The 20,304-nt window shown below is 40.9% G+C and overlaps 1 protein-coding gene across 2 annotated transcripts in view; it reads left to right on the forward strand.

The window, feature by feature from the left end:
* The window catches only part of Akap13 (A-kinase anchoring protein 13), a 283,527-nt gene that overhangs the window by 251,762 nt on the left and 11,461 nt on the right, over window positions 1-20,304 (forward strand). The window contains exons 18-28 of one of the 2 annotated variants that reach the window (XM_051148733.1): window positions 1,379-1,446; window positions 3,450-3,516; window positions 7,505-7,640; window positions 9,189-9,301; window positions 9,852-10,004; window positions 10,671-10,921; window positions 12,669-12,794; window positions 12,907-13,024; window positions 14,005-14,253; window positions 19,116-19,192; window positions 20,088-20,269. In XM_051148733.1, the coding sequence (XP_051004690.1) occupies window positions 1,379-1,446; window positions 3,450-3,516; window positions 7,505-7,640; window positions 9,189-9,301; window positions 9,852-10,004; window positions 10,671-10,921; window positions 12,669-12,794; window positions 12,907-13,024; window positions 14,005-14,253; window positions 19,116-19,192; window positions 20,088-20,269 (1,540 nt within the window). The remainder of the gene's footprint in view (window positions 1-1,378; window positions 1,447-3,449; window positions 3,517-7,504; window positions 7,641-9,188; window positions 9,302-9,851; window positions 10,005-10,670; window positions 10,922-12,668; window positions 12,795-12,906; window positions 13,025-14,004; window positions 14,254-19,115; window positions 19,193-20,087; window positions 20,270-20,304) is intronic. The other variant, XM_051148734.1, reaches the window with a different exon arrangement.

A 20,304-nucleotide genomic window follows, 5' to 3' on the forward strand; every position in this document is an offset into this window, starting at 1 on the left:
GACACGGGCTAGTGGGTCTTCGGGTCCTTGTTCTGAAATTTTCACAGCTCCTTTTAGCAGCTTCATATGTTTTCTTACAATTTAAGTATAACATCTTTTAATTATTTATTTTATCTTTTGAGATTATAGTTGTGTCATTGCCTCCTTCCCTTTCCAACTTTCTAACCCTTTCACATACCCTCCTTCTTTTCCAAATTCATGGCCTCTTTTCTCCGTAATTGTTTTTAAAGATACGCATGTGTGCGTGCATGCGTGTGTGCGTGCATTCCCAAATATAAAGTACAACCAGCTCAGTCTGTATAATGTTACTTGTATGTATGTTTTCATGGTTAAATATTTGGTTTTGGATAACCAGTCATTATGATCTTCCCTGAGGCAAACTATCCAATCCCAGCATTCCTTAGTTGCCTATAGTTCTTTGTGTAGGGTTGAATCCTTCATGTTTTTTCCTATCCACATTAGCTTGTCTATTGTTGTTCTTGTTCCACTCATATCTAGAAAGTTGGTGTTGGTGAAGCTTTATGGGTTTATCTTCTGGCATCCTAGGAGAAATCTCACAGCAAATTCCCTGATAATCTGACTCTTAGAATCTTTCCACTCCATCTTCAGAAAGCTCCTGAGCCTTAGGTGTGGGAGTTGTTTTATAAATGTATCCATTGGAACTGCACTCCACAACTCTGTATTTTGGTTGGTTATAGTTTTCTGTAATGACCTATGCCTCTGGCAAAGAAGAGTTTCCTTGATGAAGAGTAAGGACTACACTTTTCTATGGGTGTAAGGATACATATAGAACATAGTTAAGAATTATGCTGGCTGTAATAAAGTGGTGGTTGTAGATTCTCTCCCCCCTTCCCAAGATCCATGATTTCAGAAGTCATGTGTAATTGGCTAGGTTTCCCTCTTACTGAGTGGGTCTTAAGTCCAATTAGTGAATTGCTGGTTACTGCCACTGTATATGTGCCACTAGTGCACCGTTATGAGTATCATGCTGTGCTGTGATTCATACACATCATAGTTTGGTAGGACTGTTGGTTGCTTTGTTACTTTGGATACTTGCATAGTTCTTTCTGGTACCTCCTCCTTAGAGATGAGACTTGTGGGTTAGTTCCAGCCTCAGGGTTCTTTGAGCAGGATAGACAAAATATCTTGATGGCAAGCATTTAAACTTTTAGTTTTGATAGCCTTTTAGGCTTCTGTCTGATAAATTCCTGACTTCTTTTGGTTAATCACAAATACGTATGCTTTCTAGGAAAGACCTGTAACATAGTAATGTTTTTTGTGTGAGTAGAAGTCTGTCACCTCCTTCAAGCAGTGGTGGAGTGTCAGAATCCAAGTCTTGTCTTCCTTGTTGTGACCTGGTCTTTTGTTTTCTTTGCAGGTTGTAGTGCTTTTGTTCACAAAGGCTGCAGAGAAAGTCTAGCCTCCTGTGCAAAGGTCAAAATGAAGGTAAGATACTTCAGGCTATTAGAATGTTCAAAATCCAGTGGTTTAAAAATAGCAAAATCCCCACTCGTTAGAATTTAGGTTGTAGTAGATTTGTTTGTTTGTTTGAATCATTTGGTGCCAACTTTGAGACCAAATTAATCTAAAGATAGTTGTTCATTAAAACGATCAGTCACCTTCTTGATTAACACACTCAAGAATTTGAAACTTTGAATAAAGGAAATGCTTAGCTCACACTTGTAATCCCAACACTTAGGAGGCTGACGCAGTATAGTTTCCTTGGTTTGATATTAGTCATTGTATCAGAGTGAAACTCTGTCTCTAAAGAATTTTTAAAGAGAATGAAATGATTTTTAGAACTTCATATGTTAAACAACTCTCTGTGCTTCTGTTGAAGTGATTGTTTTAACTAGCTCTGCAAATATATCCTGCTGCTGAAATGTCTGGCTTCCCCATCTAGGAGCGAGAGGTCAGCAGGTGGAAATCAGGCTTTTGATCTGTGATGGGTAGGGGGAGAGGTCTACTCCCATTTGGAACCAACCTACCTGGTCTTTTCTCCAAAGGTACATACGGATAGCAGAGATGACATAGTACAAGGACAGGAAATGTCAGTATTGGTGCCATATAAGCGTAGGTGGCCTATGTGACTGTCAGTGATGTATCAGAGTCAACCATTTGTAAAATATGTTTCTTCCTTGAGAATTTCAGATGTGTCTACACAGATGCTCACCAGTAACCACATTACCTAGTGCAGTGGTCTCAGTCTTGAGTGTGTATCAGCATCATCTCAAGATCTTACCCAAAGAAATTAGCTGCTGTGACCCCTCCCCCAGAATGATTTCCAATTCTGGAGTGAATTGAGGAGTTCCTAAATGATACTGGTTATCCTCAGACCACTCTGGGCCGTGCTGGACTAATATGAAGATGGATGACTTCTATGTCTGAATTCTCTCAGCTCAGTGATGTATTTTTTGGCTGATGCTATACTTTAAGTTTTTAGTTTTTGCAAAGACTTAAAAATTACGTGTTGCACCAATTTGAATTTTTACTTTCTCCCCCAAAATTGGAAGTTCCTACCACCCTCAGCTCATTGGTGCTACTTGTCATTGGTGCTCCCAGTTCCCGTCATCCTAATCTTTCCCCATTTTTCCATAGATAAGACTCTCCTGGGACCATATTTTTCAGTTTTTTTTTTTTTTAAATGCACATAAGCAGGAAGGCAGGAATCTTTGGTCATTACCTGAGATAGTGTAAGATAAATAATAGAGTCTTAAAATTTGAAAAATTGGATGGCAAAGAACAATCAGTGAGTGGTCGGTGGCTGCCATTGAAAGAGTTACTGCTTCCCAGGTGCCCACTTGAGCTATCATCTCTGCTACTGCTTCTGTCACTTACCGTCTGACTGACCACTCGGTCTTTTGAGTTCATGATCTGATAAGACTGTTACTGTGAATGCATTGGGTTCTATAGAACAATGATGATAACAGAGAATAGCATCTCTTTTGTATATGGTTATCATCTGTATGGAGGTATCCATTTTTAGTAGGAACTGATCTATTTCCTTTTAGTGAATTGTTTCAGAATAAATGTTTCAGCTTGTATTTTCTCAGAGTATTATGGTAGTCATCAAAGAAACAGAAATGCACAGGGCACAAATGATTCTCTTTACTAACAGTACAGTGGGGATATAGACAGGCAAGTTCTATAAGCCAGACAAAGCCTTAAGGTAGCTTTGGTAGGTGCAGCAAAGAGAGAGTACATGGGTCATCTGGAAATGTCAGACTGTCATGCCTATGCAGATGACAAAAAGCATCTTTAGGATGGGGTTGTGGGCACACCAAAGCATCCACAGTGCTTGGGGAGCCCAAAGGATGGCAAGTGGGGATCGCCATGGCCCAGCACAATGTTCTTTTTACTCCAGGCTGCTGGAGACTCTATGGGGGCGGGGGGCAGAGGGGGATGAGTTGCCAGTGCTATCTTCATGTATTTTACCTTCTTTTCTCTAGCAGCCAAAAGGGAGCCTCCAGGCACATGATACATCGTCACTGCCCACAGTCATCATGAGAAATAAGGGTAAGTAGCTCAGCATACTTCTCAGAAGTGTACTCAAACACTTTGTTCCAAACTTGGTGCTTTTGCTTGTTTGTCTTTCTTGATCAGGATTAATGAGGTTAGCCTAAGCTACCTGGCAAGATCCTATACCAATTTTATAGCACATTAGGCCATTACTTTATCCTGCCACATTGATTGACCAGCAACTTATCATTACGCCATCAAATCCTCCTTTAAAGTTGTCTGTCCCCGTGTGTGCATTAGCTGAAAAGTGGGCTGGAGCCCATGTGTGAACAAGTTACTTCCATGCAACTCAGACTCCTCTTCAGCACCAGAGAAAATACTTCATTTTGGCACCTTACACAGTGTGACTCAAATGACATCCTGCCAGTTAAACTTATATATTATCTGAGAAGTAATATGTGTTATTCTTTTGTTGTTGTTTTTCCCAAGATTCTCAACTGTTATACAAAACTGAGTAAATCATACTCTACCATTCACTTTTTTTAAAAACGTATATGGGGGACTGGAAAGGGAACTCAGGCAGGTAAAGGTGTCTGATGCCAAGCCTGACTACCTGAGTTCAATCCCTAGGACCCACGCTGCAAGAGAGAACCACATCCTCAAGTTGTCTTCTGACCTCCTCCACATGCATGTGCATGTGCACGTGCACACACACACATACACGCGCACGGGTGCGTGCGCGCACACACACATGTAATTTTTAATTTAAAGCATTGTCTGGGCTTAGATCAGAGATGTAAGAGGGTAATAGGGTTTGCCACCAAGCCTAACAACTGAGTTTAGTCTCTAGAACCTGTATGGTATAGGAGAGGACCAACTCCTACAGGTTGTCCGGTGACTTCCACATGGAGTCCGTGGCATATGTGTGTATACATGCACATAGAATAGATTTTAAAACTAAAAACAAACCAAACTAACTAATCTTTACCATCTTATTTAAGATTTCGCTTTAGATCGCCAGTGTTTTTCATTCCCCATTTTCTTTTCTTTTTGGGGGGTTTTTGTTTTGGTTTTTTCGCTTTTTGAGACAGGGTTTCTCTGTGTAGCCTTAGCTGTCCTGGACTCGCTTTGTAGACCAGGCTGGCCTCGAACTCACAGCAATCTGCCTGCCTCTGCCTTCTGAGTGTTGGGATTAAAAGCATGCACCACCACACCTGTCTTTTTCTCTCTTATTTTTTTTTTGGGGGGGGTGGGGTCTCTTTTGTTTCTGTGTAACATTTACTGCAAAGCTAGCCTTCTGATCTGCTATATCTTTAGTCGTTCTTTATCTTGGAAAAATCTGTTGTTTTATACATTGATACATTAAATAATGGCTTATACTTTCATTTTATTTCTTCACTCGGTGTCATTTTCAGAGTTGCTATAAGCTATTGTGAGTGCTGCATGATATAGTTAATGAACATACATTGAATTTTAATTACTTCCAACTGCTACCATAAATAATGCAGCTGTCTCTGAGTTGGCTCTGTGGGAACCTGTGTGATATGTTAAGTGAAGCAATGCTTTCAGCATGTAGTTGGATCGATGCATGTGCAGATTCTGAGACACCCACCTGGACCTGAGAGTAAGAGACTGTGGTAGAGCCCTGTGATCTGTTTTAATAGATCCTCTGGATACTTTTGATACCCACTCAAGCCTGGAAGCACTACCTTGATATGTAATTCCTGAGCACTTGAAAACAGCTATTCCAGTCTGTATACCCACAAAGAGTGAATTTTCTGTAGCCATGTAAGTCTGGCTCTTCTCTGTCCTTGTATGGAGACAGCTACTAGACTTGACACCCACTTTCAGTCTGTCCTTGGACAGTTTTAATCTTAAAACTTGTTTTCTGTGATGCTACTAACTTTTTCAGAAGCCTGCTTTCTTTCCCATCTGATAAAATAGCTTTTAGAAATATCTTTTACAAGCAAGGTCCTTTATGTGGATTGTCTCTGACCACCCCCCACAGATATTATTTATGTTGATAATAATTTATAGAGGAGTGGGGTTTTATGGGATTTCCATACTTCTTCTTCTTCTTCTTGTTGGTTTTGGACACAGTTTCTCTTTGTAGCCTTGGCTGTCCTGGACTCACTTTGTAGAGCAGGCTGCCCTCGAACTCACAACAGTCTGCCTGCCTCTGCCTCTCAAGTGCTGGGATTACAGGTGTGCGCCACTGCGCCCAGCCTAACTTTTCTTATCTTCAGTCTTCCTCCTTATTTTTTTTTTTTTTTACCTTATCCATCTGTAATAGTCCCCCATTTTGCCTTCAAATCCCCCCTTTTAGATTTCATATATGAAAACATGTAAGTCTGGCTTCATAGAATTAAAACACATTTTCTTTTTCCATTCATCTCCTGATAGACATTTTAAACTAATTCCATAACTTGACTGTTGTGAATAGTGCTACAGGGAGCAGTGATGTGCAGGCATCCCTAGAGAGGGCTTCCTTTGATCACTTTCTTTTGGGTAAACATCATATGGGAACTCTATTTTTAATCTGTTGAGACTTCATATTGATTACTATGATGGCTGAACTAAGTTATATTTCTACCAGCAGTATAATACGTTTTCTTTTTCACTTGCATCTTCACTATCATTTGTTTATTTTCTCCATAATAGCCATTCTAACTAGGATGAGATAGAATTCCAATATTATAGTGCTTAAGAGAACAAATTCTGGACGTAATGGCTCAGTGTATAAGGACAAGCTTAAAGACCCAAGTTAGGGTTTGGATATAGTGGCACTTGTATATATCCCTAGGTCTGGGAGCAGAGAAAGGGCAAACAAACACCAGGAGTTTGCTGAGTTCCAGGTTCAGTGTAGACCCTCTCTCAAAAACAACAACAACAACAAAACAACAACAACAACAAAAAAACCCCAACAATTTGATGGAGCTATTGAGTAAGATGACCCAACATGAGATGTCTTTGGCAAGCACACACACACGTACAAGAACAAACACAGGTGTGGATTCAAGTTGCATGGTGTTTGTGTCTTCTGCAGCCTTTAGGTACCAGATGTTCTTTAGGACATTTAGGGTGTGCGTTCATGCGTGCATGCATGCGTGGGTGCGCGTGTGTGTCTGTCTGTCTGTCTGTCCATCCTCCTCCCTCTACTTCTTCTTTCTCCTTTTTTACACTAATTCTACATGATATTTTCCCCTTCATTCGTATGGTCTTTTCCACCAAAATACTCTGTTTCTTTCTAACCTGTCTACATCTTCACTGTAGTCTAAGAAGTACTGTCTTCCTCTATGACATTTTATTTGCCCATTGAACACCCTTCTGAAACACTTAGGATATACTGTGGACTACCCTTAAGCATATTCTCCAAGAGGCCTACAGCTTATATTCCTTTTGTACTCCCTGCAGCAAGGACTGTCATATTGTAGCATACCCTATTTCTGGTGTTTTATTGTCAAAATAGAACTTTAATTAGAGCTCAATTATTGTTTTATTATTTAATAATGGTATCCAGTACTGTTGTACAACTATACCAGCCCCCGTATCTTATTTCCCTTAGCTCTTGATCCTCCTGGTGATAAACAGATACAAAAATTTACATCTTTGGCAGGAGCTCACTTACCAAAGAAAAGTAATTTAGTGTTCATGTGCCAGTGTGATCACTTTAGACTATATAGCTCCAGTTGCCTCTTTGATTATGCTAAGGAAAAATATTCCATATGAGAGTCAGTAACCTGTATGATATTAAACAGGTTAATTTTTCTCTATCCATAAATTCAAGAAATTGATCAAAATACGTACTTTCAAATAATGATCTGGAGCTGGAAAGATAGCTGATTAGGAGCACTTGCTGCTCTTCTAGATGACCTGAGTTGAGTTTCCAGAGCTTCAACCTGCATGGTGGCATGGGCCTTTAATCCCAGCACTTGGATGGATCTGAGTTCAAAGACAGCCAATGCATTTTGTGTCAGATAAGACAGCACTAGGGGTCTGGGGTTTGGAAAGGTGATGCTTAGATTAATACCTTCTTCCTTTGCAGCTTCACAGCCCAAGGAGCGCCCTAGGTCTGCAGTCCTTTTGGCTGACGAGGCCACTGCTGCACCAATATTTACTAACAGACGGTCCCAGCAGAGTGTCTCCCTCTCTAAAAGTGTCTCCATACAAAACATCACTGGGTAAGTGGGTTTAAAGAGTCCACAGCTGACATCTGGATGACAAGAACATAATAATCACTTCATTTGACCAAAAAGAAAAAAAAAAGTAGATATATAAAATATTGGGTTGGTACACATTGGATGATAAGGATGAAGAGGTTAGAAGTTGTGTTTTTTATGTACTGTATTGATACTTATAATACAATACAGACTGGTACTGTTTATAAGGGAGCTCTATTTTTAGGCTGGATTTCTTTAGGCATTGGTACATGATCAGCCTATCTTTTAAAGAACCAGAGTCATGGAAAATATGATTTAATTACAAATATTCCATTGTAACTACCTCTGTCTTTAGATGTCTCATCTTTGTAGTATTCAAATGAATCTGGTTGTGCTTTTTAAAAATCTGCTTTTTGTCCTTACCTCTGAAGTCAGCTTATCATGGCGGCAAATGCTGGGCCATCATTTTCACTTAGGGTCCTTCTTGCTTATTTGCATTGAGTTCCATTTGTAGCATCTTCAAACATTGCTGAGGGCATGGCTTGTTGAGCATTGATTGTCAGGTTAGCAAAGGGCTGATTATGATGCTGTTGGCTGTTGGGGTAAAATGCTGCCCCCTCCTTCATCAACTATGAGTCATCAGAAATGCAGGACTTCACCCCTCTTACATGTCGTCTGACCTAGACTGGATCAAAATTTTTGACTAAGGATGCAAAGTCTGCTTTTGTTTTTGTCTCTGTGTTAGCTAGTGTCTCCTCAAAACAAACATTTCACATAGTCTTCTTTGCCTCTAAGATTATGATCTCTAAAAGTCTTCAAAGTTGTAATGTTACCAACATTTAGCTTTGTGGCTTTGAAACAGTTTTAAAGAAAATGTGAAGGTTAGCTGAGCTTCACTAACCGTTGTGTCATAGAACAAGCATTTACTTGGTCCCTACTGTGCTAGCTTGTGAGTTGAGGGAAAAGGCCCAAAGGATATCACTTATTGGAGTGATCAGTAACACTCCAATTTTTAGAAAAGATGTTTTTTAAAAAGAAAAAAATTGTGATTTTGCAATATTTTTTAACTAAATGTATTTTATATGTAAGGATGTTTTGCCCACAAGTGTGCCTGCGCCCCTTGTATATGCCTGGTGCCTGTGGGGTCTAGAAGAAGGTACTGGATCCCTCTGGAACTCGAGTCACATGTAGTTGTGAGCCACCATACTGGTGCTGGGAATCAAACTCGGATCTTCTAGACAAGCATAGAGTCTCTTAGGTGCTCAGCCACCTGCCCAGCCTCTATAATAAATTTAAATTTTTTTCTATATTAATGTGTGCATGATTTAAGGAAAGAAATGTACCTTGCTGTGCACCTTTTTTTGAATCTCAAAAGATTGAATTTGTAATGATAATGCTTCTAAACACTTTAATAATGTTTCATTTTGCTATGTACCTGAGGAATTTGTCCCGAGTTATTCTAAAACCTGCAGCTAACTGTGACTTTGGAGAGTTTAGGGATTCACTTAGGAATGTGAACCACAGCTTATCAGAACAAACTTGACAGTGAATCTTTCTTTTTTTCTTCAGAGTTGGCAATGATGAGAACATGTCAAATACCTGGAAGTTTCTGTCTCATTCAACAGACTCACTGAATAAAATCTGCAAGGTCAATGAGTCAACAGAATCACTCACGGATGAGGGTAAGAGGAAACGTTGGCCTGTATTGGCAAACCTCTGTAAAGATGCAGTGCACCTCCTACCATACTATTACCGAATAGCAGTGTCTGCTCTCCCCGCCCCTCCCTGGAAAGTCTCTAAATGGCCTATCAAGTGTCACGCACAGTATGTACATGGCAGTTGCACCTGTCCTGTTGTTGGCTTTCCCGTGAAGGAAATGTTAATGTTAATGTAGGCATACTCTAGTGCCGATGCTTTCCTTCCTCCAGACTCTATACATTCAGTTCTGTGTCTGTGCAGTTGTAAGCCTACGCAGATAAGCACATAAAGCTAGCAGGACTTCCAGCTCCAACTTCACAAAGGAACTATTTTAGTCTCGTTTGAGTTACATGATGTTTCTCATTCCTACACTTGACACTGACGGTCCTGCCTGATACCAGGTACATTCTCCTTGAGTATCCTCTACACTAATACAGAGATTTGTCTTATGGACTCATTTCCTCATGGAGGAAAATCCAGAATTTTAGAAATCAGAAATCTAAGATCCTGAGGTTGCTTTTCTTGTATTTTGAGGAGTAGGTACAGACATGAATGAAGGACAGCTGATGGGAGACTTTGAAAGTGACTCTAAACAGCTAGAGGCAGAGTCATGGAGCCGGACGGTGGACAGCAAGTTCCTTAAACAGCAGAAGAAAGATGTGGTCAAGCGGCAGGAAGTGATCTATGGTGAGCTGCTTCATTGTTTTGTTTGTATTTGATCTATGCTATCCAGCTTGCACGCCAGTGAGGGTTATTGAGAGGCAGAGAAACCATTCTCTGTTCCAGGGAGGAAACTTGAAACTTAAAAAGGAGTTGCCCTGTCCAGCATGTTTAAGTGAGTGACTGTTGGGTTGTGGAAAATTAATTTTTGAATATGCAGCAGCATAAAGGTTTCCATTAAAACCACTTAAGTATGGAGACATGATATGCCTTGTGTCCTTTTGTTCGTTTTGCCCTGGGGTAACCCATTCTACTTCTCTCTCATGTCAGTCAACAGTCTGTTTATAGTTTTGCATTCTTAGTTACACAGAAGTCTGTGGAAGAGGTGTCTTCTAAAAATGCATCTTAGTTCTTGAGCTACACTAGGAAGGTAAAATAGCAATCATTTCTAGGAGGCAGAACACAGTATAAAAAAGAGACTGAGCCCAGTGAAGACTTCTTTGGAAGCCATTTAAGATTGTTTGTATTCTGTATACCTATCATCAGAAAATGATCAGTGCAAAAACAGAATAAGATGAGACCGCTGCGGGGAAGACAGCCGTTTGCTCAGTTTTAAGCTTCAGTTGGACTCTAAGCTAACCTTACAAGCTTAGCTGGTGATCTTTGAAAGACCCTTCATCTCTCTTTTCGTAGAGTTGATGCAGACAGAGTTACACCACATCCGCACTCTCAAGATCATGAGTGACGTGTACAGCAGGGGGATGATGACAGATCTGCTCTTCGAGCAGCAGATGGTAGAAAAGTTGTTCCCCTGTTTGGATGAACTGATCAGTATCCACAGCCAGTTCTTTCAGAGAATCCTAGAGCGGAAGAAGGAGTCTCTGGTGGATAAAAGTGAGAAGAACTTTCTTGTCAAGAGGATAGGGGATGTGCTTGTCAATCAGGTGAGCAGCGGGAAGGTTCCTCTCGTGCCGTGGGGTAGCAAGAAGCGTTGTCATTCTGGATCCCTGCTTGTGTATCTCACCCCACCGTTTTTCTTTTTAAACTTAACAAATTAATCTAACCCTTGATTTCATTTTCTATAAAATAAGGAAAATAGGGTTTCACTACTTACACTATATTTTAGAAAGTTAAGTGTACGTATAATGAAATATATAGTAAAAGTTTTTTTTTCCAAGTCCATATAATCATCAGAAACAGTACTATTAAAGAAATAAAAGAATGGGGTTGGAGAGATAGCTCAGTGGTTAAGAGCACTGCCTGCTCTTCCAAAAGTCCTGAGTTCAATTCCCAGCAACCACATGGTGGCTCACAGCCATCTAGAATGGGATCTGGTGCCCTCTTCTGGTGTACAGGCATACATGTAGGCAGAACACTGTATATATAATAAATAAATCTTTTTTAAAAAAAAGAAAGAAAGAAAGAAAGAAAGAAAAGAGTAAGTGTTAGATGTCTTCAGCTTTCCCTATGGCTCATCTGAAAAGGATCTCATCTATCTAAAGACCAGCTGAAAGTTAGGCAGCGATCAGTAGACTGTCAGAAACACTTCATAACATGTGTTACTTTTTTCAATATGTGATTTGATTTCAGTCCCACTCCAAAGAAACCCAGCAAAGAAGTATTTTTATATTTTTAGTGTATGTCATAGGCAGCTTTTGATGTTTATTTTTTAAATGATATTGAAAAGGAAATGTTACTAGTAAACCTTAACAGATAAGTATATCACTTGTATGTGACTAGATAATTTTCCTTCACCAGATCCCTGCTCTGTAGATGCAGAGGTCTAACTCCTGGAACAGCCAAATAAGAATTGGATTGAGGCTAGGGCCACTACTAGGGATTGAACTGAGGGCTTCTCCTACATGGTTGGTCAGGTCAGCACCCTAACACTGAGCTACATCCCCAGCCCTGAGGCTGTCTCAACCTCCCAGGGAGCTGGGATTACAGCCTTGGCTGAGACCTAGACATCTTGTCCCTCTGTAGCCCACACCCCACCCTTGATAATTGTATTAGTGTATTCAGTCATTCTGAAAGGATTTGCCATCTACTAAATACCAGGGATAGAATGCACAGCTGAGTATTCCATAGGTTCTTGCCTTCAGGAAATCTGTAACAATAGGCATGATGAAAATAAATGTATGTCCCTTGTGAGATACCTGCATTTGGCAAATGCAAACAAAATAGTCCTGTTCAATAATAAACCTAATGTGAGGATGTGAGGCCCTACAAATGAAGAACCATCCTCCCTAAGCATCTTTCTTCTGAGCATTGTCTCTTTCTCTCGCTCTCTGCCTTCATAACTGCATAGGTATTCCATCTTGGCTTGTATTACTGTCTGTAGTTCTTTGTATTTGTTCACAACCTTAGTAAGGTCTTTGATGCTAGGACTGAAATTTTTATTGCTCTGTACAACACAATTGGGCTCAACCTTCTAGGGCACTTGTTTTATGGTAGCAATTCTGTCTCTCAGTTGTGAGTAAAGAAACCTACAGGAGAAATTGCAGAGTCTTCTTAGATTTTGGTGTTTAACCTTTTGATAAAGTGCCAAACTGCTTGCCAAAGCTGCTATACCATTTAATCTTGAGGGGAGGGTTATTAGAAAACATTCTTGGTTTTTACAATCAGATTGGAAACTTTGTACAGCATGATTCCCTAAATTGTGGTATAATTCCTATTCTTTGTCCTGGGCAGTTTTCAGGTGAGAATGCAGAGCGCTTAAAGAAGACATACGGCAAGTTCTGTGGACAGCACAACCAGTCTGTCAACTACTTCAAAGACCTCTACACCAAGGATAAGCGTTTCCAAGCCTTTGTGAAGGTACTGTCCTGAAACACAAGCATCCCCATCACAGTCAAGATCATAAGCACTCCATCTTGGCTAGAACCACCTTCCTGACTTAGTGACTAACAATTTACTCACTCCCTTACAGAAGAAGATGAGCAGTTCAGTAGTAAGAAGGCTCGGAATCCCAGAGTGCATATTACTCGTAACTCAGAGGATCACTAAATACCCAGTTTTATTCCAAAGGATACTACAATGTACCAAAGGTGAGTCTCCTTGTAAACTCAGATCTAGATAGCCCTGGAAACCACTGTAGCAAAGCTCCATCATACTCCAGCAGGCCTGCCAGAGTGTCTGCGCTTATCTCAGTGATTGTATTTATTTATTTGGGGCACAGACCTTAAGGCTGGCCTCAAATTCACAGCATTTCTTCCTTCATGTCTCCAGAAAGTTCTGAGATAACAGTTGTGAGACACCATACAGAGAATCTGGAGTTGATCTTGAAAGCATCTTTTCGTGGCTGTTTATTTTGTTGCTGTTTTCCGTTTTTTTGAAACTATGTTTCACTATGTAAACCAAGTCTTGTCTTAAACCGGTGATTCTCCTGCTCAGCCTCCCAAGTGCTGAGATGATAGGGAAACAAAGTTGCAAGTTTAAGGCCCGCTAGGATTTAGAGCAGATTGAAGTCCAGGTTGGGGAGCCAGTGAGGCCCTGTATTGAGGCACAACTGAGTACCAGAGTGCCTGCTAGTTTGTATAAGGCCCTGGGCTCACTTCCTGAAATGTGACATCACTACAGTTGGGGTAGGTAGAACACTGTCAAGGAGGGACCATATATTGGTTCTTTTAAACTGTTAAGTTCCCTAAGCACTAGTTCTTGCAAAGTTGCATGTGGTCAGCAGTTCTCACCATTTCTTCCAATGAGTGCTAAAATTGTTACTCTGTTTCATTTAATCAGTATGTGGTGGTTTCTCTCAGCTAAGGCTATGAGGCAGCAACATTAAAGATAACTGAGTAACTGGCTCCTCACCTCTGCTGCCCTCTCTCCCTAAAACATCAGTCTCTTTTATTTTGGATCATATAATTGTATATCGTCCATAGCACTGAGAACTGCTAACGTCCTTTGGGATTAAATTTAGTGCAGCAGGAAAGGTAGGCATGTGACCTGGTGTGATGATGTGGACTCTTCCCCTTCTGCTCTCGTGTGCAAGAATCCGTTAAAAACAAAATTGGTCTTTTCTCCCAAGACAATGAAGTGGAGCAGGAAGATCTAACTCAGTCCTTGAGCCTAGTGAAGGATGTGATTGGAGCTGTGGACAGCAAAGTGGCAAGTTATGAGAAGAAAGTACGTCTTGGTGAGATTTACACGAAGACTGATAGCAAGTCGATCATGAGGATGAAAAGTGGGCAGATGTTCGCCAAGGAGGACTTGAAGCGGAAGAAGCTGGTGCGGGATGGGAGTGTGTTTCTGAAGAGCACAACTGGAAGGTTAAAAGGTAAGACTGCTTCCATGTCTGGGTGCCTGGGAAGGACAGGAAAAACCCAGATTCTTTTGGACTTCACCACCAGATTTCTTCTTAGCTACATCCACACATCACCTGGGTCAACAACCATTTAATAATATGTCAAGAAAGACTTGTTTGAGGCAGCTTACAAAGTCCTATGAAATGTGACAGTAAAGAAAGATACACTCAGGAAAAATGACAAGTGCTCATTTTAAAACAAAGGATCTGATCAACATATATCACAGACTGTTGGGGGGGACGTGTTCCCCCAGAGAGGTGCTGAGTGGCCACTGTGGAATTGGGGTCAGTGGCAGAATTGTCTGTCTGAGTCAGGGACTGTGAGTCTGTGAGACTGAGAATTTATCATTTCCAAAAGACCTGAGACCTTAGAGAAAGGCAAGTCTAACTTATGTCAGCTAGATTCATTATTACTTTGTGGTACTCATATCTTGCATTTTTCTCTAAGGCAAAATAGATCATTAAAGATTACTCATTCATTTTTATGAGTTCTCACCTTTCATTGGTCACCTCCAATAATTTAAGGAAGTTAAAGTTGTTGTTTTTGAACGCTCATCAGTATGTCTTACTTTTATGAAAATGGTCGGTTTCATCAAACCTTTACTGGATAGGCATCCTGTCTATGTGAGCTCTAAGTTCCCAGCAGATGCACGTATTCTCGCCACAGTCCTGGGCTTGCTGATCCAAGGACGCCGAGCATGCCACGGTAGCACTGCTGTGCCTACGGCACACTGATTTCAGAAGGAATGTCTCAGAGAAAGGATGATTTCTAGAAGTGTTTGCAGTCAGAGCATTCAGACACCCTTAGCATAGCCTTAGCATGCTTAGGACATAGTACACACGTCCCTGCCAGGCAGCTGGCTTCCCACATGCAAGGAGGAGCTCCTTGTTCTGCAGTGTAGTGTGGGTGGGTGCTAGAATAAAGAGAAAGGAGGAATGGCATCGGAGTCAAGCCTTGAGGAATGAAGAGGAAGCTGTTACTGGAGGTAAGAAAGCATGCAGTTAAGAGGGCCTGGGAACCAGAGAAAGTTACATCGTCAGCACTTCCAGACAGACTTCAGAGAGTGATGGGAGATAAGAAACTGCTGGGATCCAGCTGCCACACACCAAGGAGTTGACACTTGATGCTCTTGCTGGTTGTGGGGCAAAGAATAGGTTCACAATGAAAGGGCTTCACATAGAAAGGAGATGAATTAGATGCTTGGGGGTTTTTTCTTTTCTTTTTTTTTTCCCCAACACAACTGAGGGTGGTGTAGAATACATCAGAAATGACAAATGCATTGGAACTGTTGGGGTATTTCAGAAAGCGCCCACGAACACTTGCGCAGCAGTGGAGACATGAAAAGGAAGCATGGGTAATTTTTTTAAGTGTCCCTTGCCACTAGTCAGCATTGTTTCAGATATCCTGTGAAGCTTGAATGAAGGCCTTCTTTCCTACCCTACTGTTCGGTGGTGATCTCCGTGCATGGCCCTGACCTTTTTTACACTGCACACTGAGGCTGTCTTTCAAGGATGCTGGCAGTCCCAAAATACTTGTCCTTGTCCTGAGGACCTAGATTTGCTAAAACTGCTGCTGCCTGAAGCCAACACTTTATACTTTTCCTTTACATGGCAGTTTATTCCCAAAATAAAAACAAATAGGTTCCAGCTGTTGGAATAAAGTTGTGGTCACACCAATAGAACAATAGGTTTCTGGTTGAAGTGCCTGCACTGGGGAGAACATTTTCACATCCCAATAAACTTATGCCAAGAACAGCCAGTACTGTATTGGACACCCTGTTAGGAGGGGCAGGATTGTTTTTCTCTGACCCTTAACACCGATCGTATAACCCTCAGGATCCAACAAAGTTAAAAATTATGCTTTTAGAACTTGTTTTTGACAGATACCTGAATTATCTTAAAGTAGAACTTTAAAAAAATAACTTGTCAAAACTAATGATAGTGCATGGAAAATTACTGTTGTCTAGTCTGATCATTTAGACCTTTCTTCTGTTTGCTTTGTAGGGAATTCTAGCTGAGGCAGAAGTTGAAGAAGGTGGGGTGGGCTGCGTACATAAATGAGCCCACTGTCTCCCAAGGAGCTATAGCCTCTACTCTCCAGAGGGAGACAATGAGTAGGGTCAGCCTGGCAGGTCCCACCAGCTAGCTAGGAAATGTGCACTGAACTTGATGGAGTAAAGGAAAATGTCCCTTGGTGTGCCTAGCGGGTTAGTCAGATCACGAGTTGTTGTCTGTCTTCATCTTTGCCTTTGTTTTGTTTTGTTTTGTTTTTTTAAGCTCCTGGGTTTAATTAGAGATGTTGAGTTGTTTGTTTTGTCCCATTTCAGGCATGAGGATGATGGTAGAACTTAGATCTGCTTGAGTGTTATACACCACTAAACTACACATAAGCCTATTGCTGGGTTTTCTGTGTCATATTTTGGGAGTTTTTTATTTGTTTTTTAAAACAACGTTTCTCTGTGTATCCTTGGCTATCCTGGAACTTGCTATGTAGACCAGGCTATCCTGGAACTCAGGGATTCACCTGCCTCTGTCTTCTCAGTTGCCGAGATCAAAGGTGTGCACCACCACTATCTGGCTTGTGTATGTCATTTATAATTCTGCAGTTTATACTAAACTTAGTTTGGCCATGGTAATTCAGACAGAACAAATTGTTCTGCCATACACGTTTCTTAAATGGATCTTCTTAGTGTATGAAACAGCGAATTTCATTATGGTATTTTAGTATACTCACAGTGGTTTATCTCCACCTCCTGCTAGCCCTCTTCTTGCCCCAATAGTCTTCCTTCAGCTTTCATGCCATAGATTACAAATATTTACATTTAGATCTGTATATCTTTCTTACCTACCCATTACATTGGTTTGTTCCACACTTGGTTTCGTCCTAATGGAGTGAAAGAGAGCTGACTACCAGCTGAAGAAGCTGAATTCACTTCTACCTGGAAAGCTAAAACATGTCTGTGCAAGTAATCTGGTTTCCTTTCTATTGCTGTGATTAACAGCGTTGTTACGAAAAGCAACTTAGGAGAAAAGAATTTATTTGGCTTACAGGTCACAGTCCATCATTGAGGTACATCAGGAGTGGAACGTAAGCAAGAACCACAAGAAACGCTGGATGCCTGTTTGCTCTCTGTCTTGCTCATGGGCTCCTGCTTAGCTAGCTTTGTTACACAGCCCGAGATCACCCAGAAAATAGCACTACCTACAGTGGGCTGGCACTTCCCACAGCAATTAATAATCAAAGCATTTCCCCATAGACATGGCCACTGAGTCTTTGATCTAGGCAGTTTCTCAGTGGAGGCTCTCAGATGACACTAAGCTGTGTCAAGTTGACAATTAAAGCTATCTGGGATGGGGTGGGATGAGGTGGGGGAGCTTTAATTTTTTGCTTTAAAGTATCTCTGGCCTGTTTTTGAGGGGTAAGCAGGTAAGAGCATCTCAGATATTCCAGGCTAGTCACAAACTCAGCTGGGAATCACCTTGACCTGGTCTTCTCGCCTCAGCCCCCCAAATGCTGGGATTACAGGTGTGTATGACCACACTATATTTCATGCCATGCTGGGGTTGCAACCAGGTCTTTATGTGTGTGAGCCCAACAGTCTTGTTCTCTGAGAAGGCTGGAGAAAGGCTGCACTTTTTCATACTTAAGTGCTTCTATACATCACTTGTGGGCACTTTCCTGGCTGCTATTGCCATGAATATAATGAGAAATTGGGAAAGATTATAAACAAACTGTGGCTGTGGATGTAGCTCAGGTAAAGTACTTACCCAGCACATGGGGTTTCGTCTCCAACACTAGAGGGGGTGGGGAAACTGAAGAATATTTCATGGAGTATGTCAGTAAAGGTTGCTTGCTATTTACCATTGGTCCAGTTCACCTTTATTCTTTAAAGTGTATTTTACTTAAAATGTTTCAGTACGGAGTAATGGCTTAGTTGGGTATCACCTTTTGGGTGGCTTTCTACGCATGTATGCAGGCCTGAATTCAGATCTCCAGAACTGGCAGAGAAGCCAGGTGCAATGATGCATACCTATAACCTGGGTGAGAAGGGCACAAGGAGGTCCCCAGAGCTCACCAGCTAGCCAGGCCAGCCACAAATGACAAGTACCAGCCAGTTTAGTACAAGAAACCCTGTTTTAAAAATAAGGTAGAGACTGATAGAGGAAAATACCCAAAGTAAACTTCTGGAAGAGACACAAGTTCATGAGCATGCACGCGCGCACGCGCGCACACACACACACACAATGCAAAAACAGGATATATCTTTTCATGAGTGATGAGTTAACCTTTTCTGAGATAAGGCTTATGATGTACCTAAAATGTGTCTAGGATAGAAGCAGTTAATTAATTTGCTTTGCCAGTCACTTTATATGTTTGAATCCTCTGTTCTATGGGTCAAGTAATTGTCCCTCAAAATAATCCAAGGAAAGTGAAGCTCAGTGACACATTGATTTACAAGGTATGAATTACTCGTTTCTCCATCTATCAACAACATAAAGGACACATTTTGCATGTGGAATTTACATTTTGTCCTCTTGTTTTTAAGTGAGAAATCTGGGCTTTCGGTATAATTAATACTTATTATACTCACTGCTGAAAACAACAATTGTCTGAAGATTTGTAAAATCCTAGATAGTGTATTTCATTAAAGATAACAAAATAACTCAAATCCTTTAAAAATAGAATAAAATACCTTTAAAACCTAGTGACTAACTCTGAATCCTACAGAACTACGAAACCTTTTGGGGGATGGTGATCTCAGACACAGTTGCGATGCATTGCTGAACCTGATTTTATAAAAATCTTGTCTTCCCCGCCCCCACTTACTTTGCAGAGGTTCAAGCAGTTCTTCTCACTGACATTTTAGTTTTCCTTCAAGAAAAAGACCAGAAATACGTATTTGCATCACTGGTAAGCCAAATTGTTATTCTTCTGTTTGAATGTCATATTCAGACCAGCTCGGATGAGTACAAACAGCTAGCATTGTTACATCTGTTTAGCTGTGGTTCACCTGTCCACTGAAAACCATTTGACTCATGACAATTTCTTGAAGTAATTTCTTTATCTTTTTAATTTATTTTATTTGCATTGGTGTTTTGCCTATATGTATGTCTGTAAGAGGGTGTCGCATCTCTGGAACTGCAGATACAGACAGCTGTGAGCTTCTATGTGGGTGCTGGGAATTTAACTCAGGACCTCTGGAAGAGCAGCCAGTGCTCTTAACCCCTGAGCCATCTCTCTGGCCCTTGAAGTAATTTCTTACACTCCCTTGTATTTTTCTTGTTGTTTTTATTATTATTACTTCTAACCACTGCAAAATTATTTTAATGTTCCTTCATAATCTTTTGACTGCCCTGAACACTCGATGATTTGATCACAATAGAAATAGATGTCTAGAATCTATCTCCCAGATTCATCCTGAAGAAAACATAGCTAGCTTTAATCCCATTGTGGGGCAGAGGCAGGTGGATCTCTATGAATTCAAGGCCAACCTGGTCTACAAAGCAAGTCTAGGACAACCAGGACTCTTATTACACAGAGAAACCCTGTCTCCAAAAACCCGAGAAAGAGGTAGGGGTGGAGAAAACATAACTAGAATCTCAGTGGCCATGAACTGTTAATCTCCAGTTTGGAAATCTCTTGTTCAAATTGGAAAAGAATCCAAAAGCTGTGAGGGGTTTCTAGAGATGAGTTAAATTGATTTTTATTTTGTTTTTAAATCTTATGCATTTAAAGCTGTCTGAGTTATCCTCAAGAGCGAGTATACTGCATGCATGTCTTATGTTTGCCTCCCTCCTCTGCCCAGGACCATAAATCAACAGTGATCTCCTTAAAGAAGCTGATTGTAAGAGAAGTGGCACATGAGGAAAAAGGCCTATTCCTCATCAGTATGGGGGTGAAAGATCCAGAGATGGTAGAAGTCCATGCCAGCTCCAAAGAGGAGAGGAACAGCTGGATTCAGACCATTCAGGACACGATCAACTCCCTGTAAGTGAGACACTGGCCTTTCCACTTACCTAGTG

This window comes from Acomys russatus, chromosome 7 (genome assembly GCF_903995435.1).
Source record: "Acomys russatus chromosome 7, mAcoRus1.1, whole genome shotgun sequence".
NCBI classification, from domain to species: Eukaryota; Metazoa; Chordata; class Mammalia; order Rodentia; family Muridae; genus Acomys; species Acomys russatus.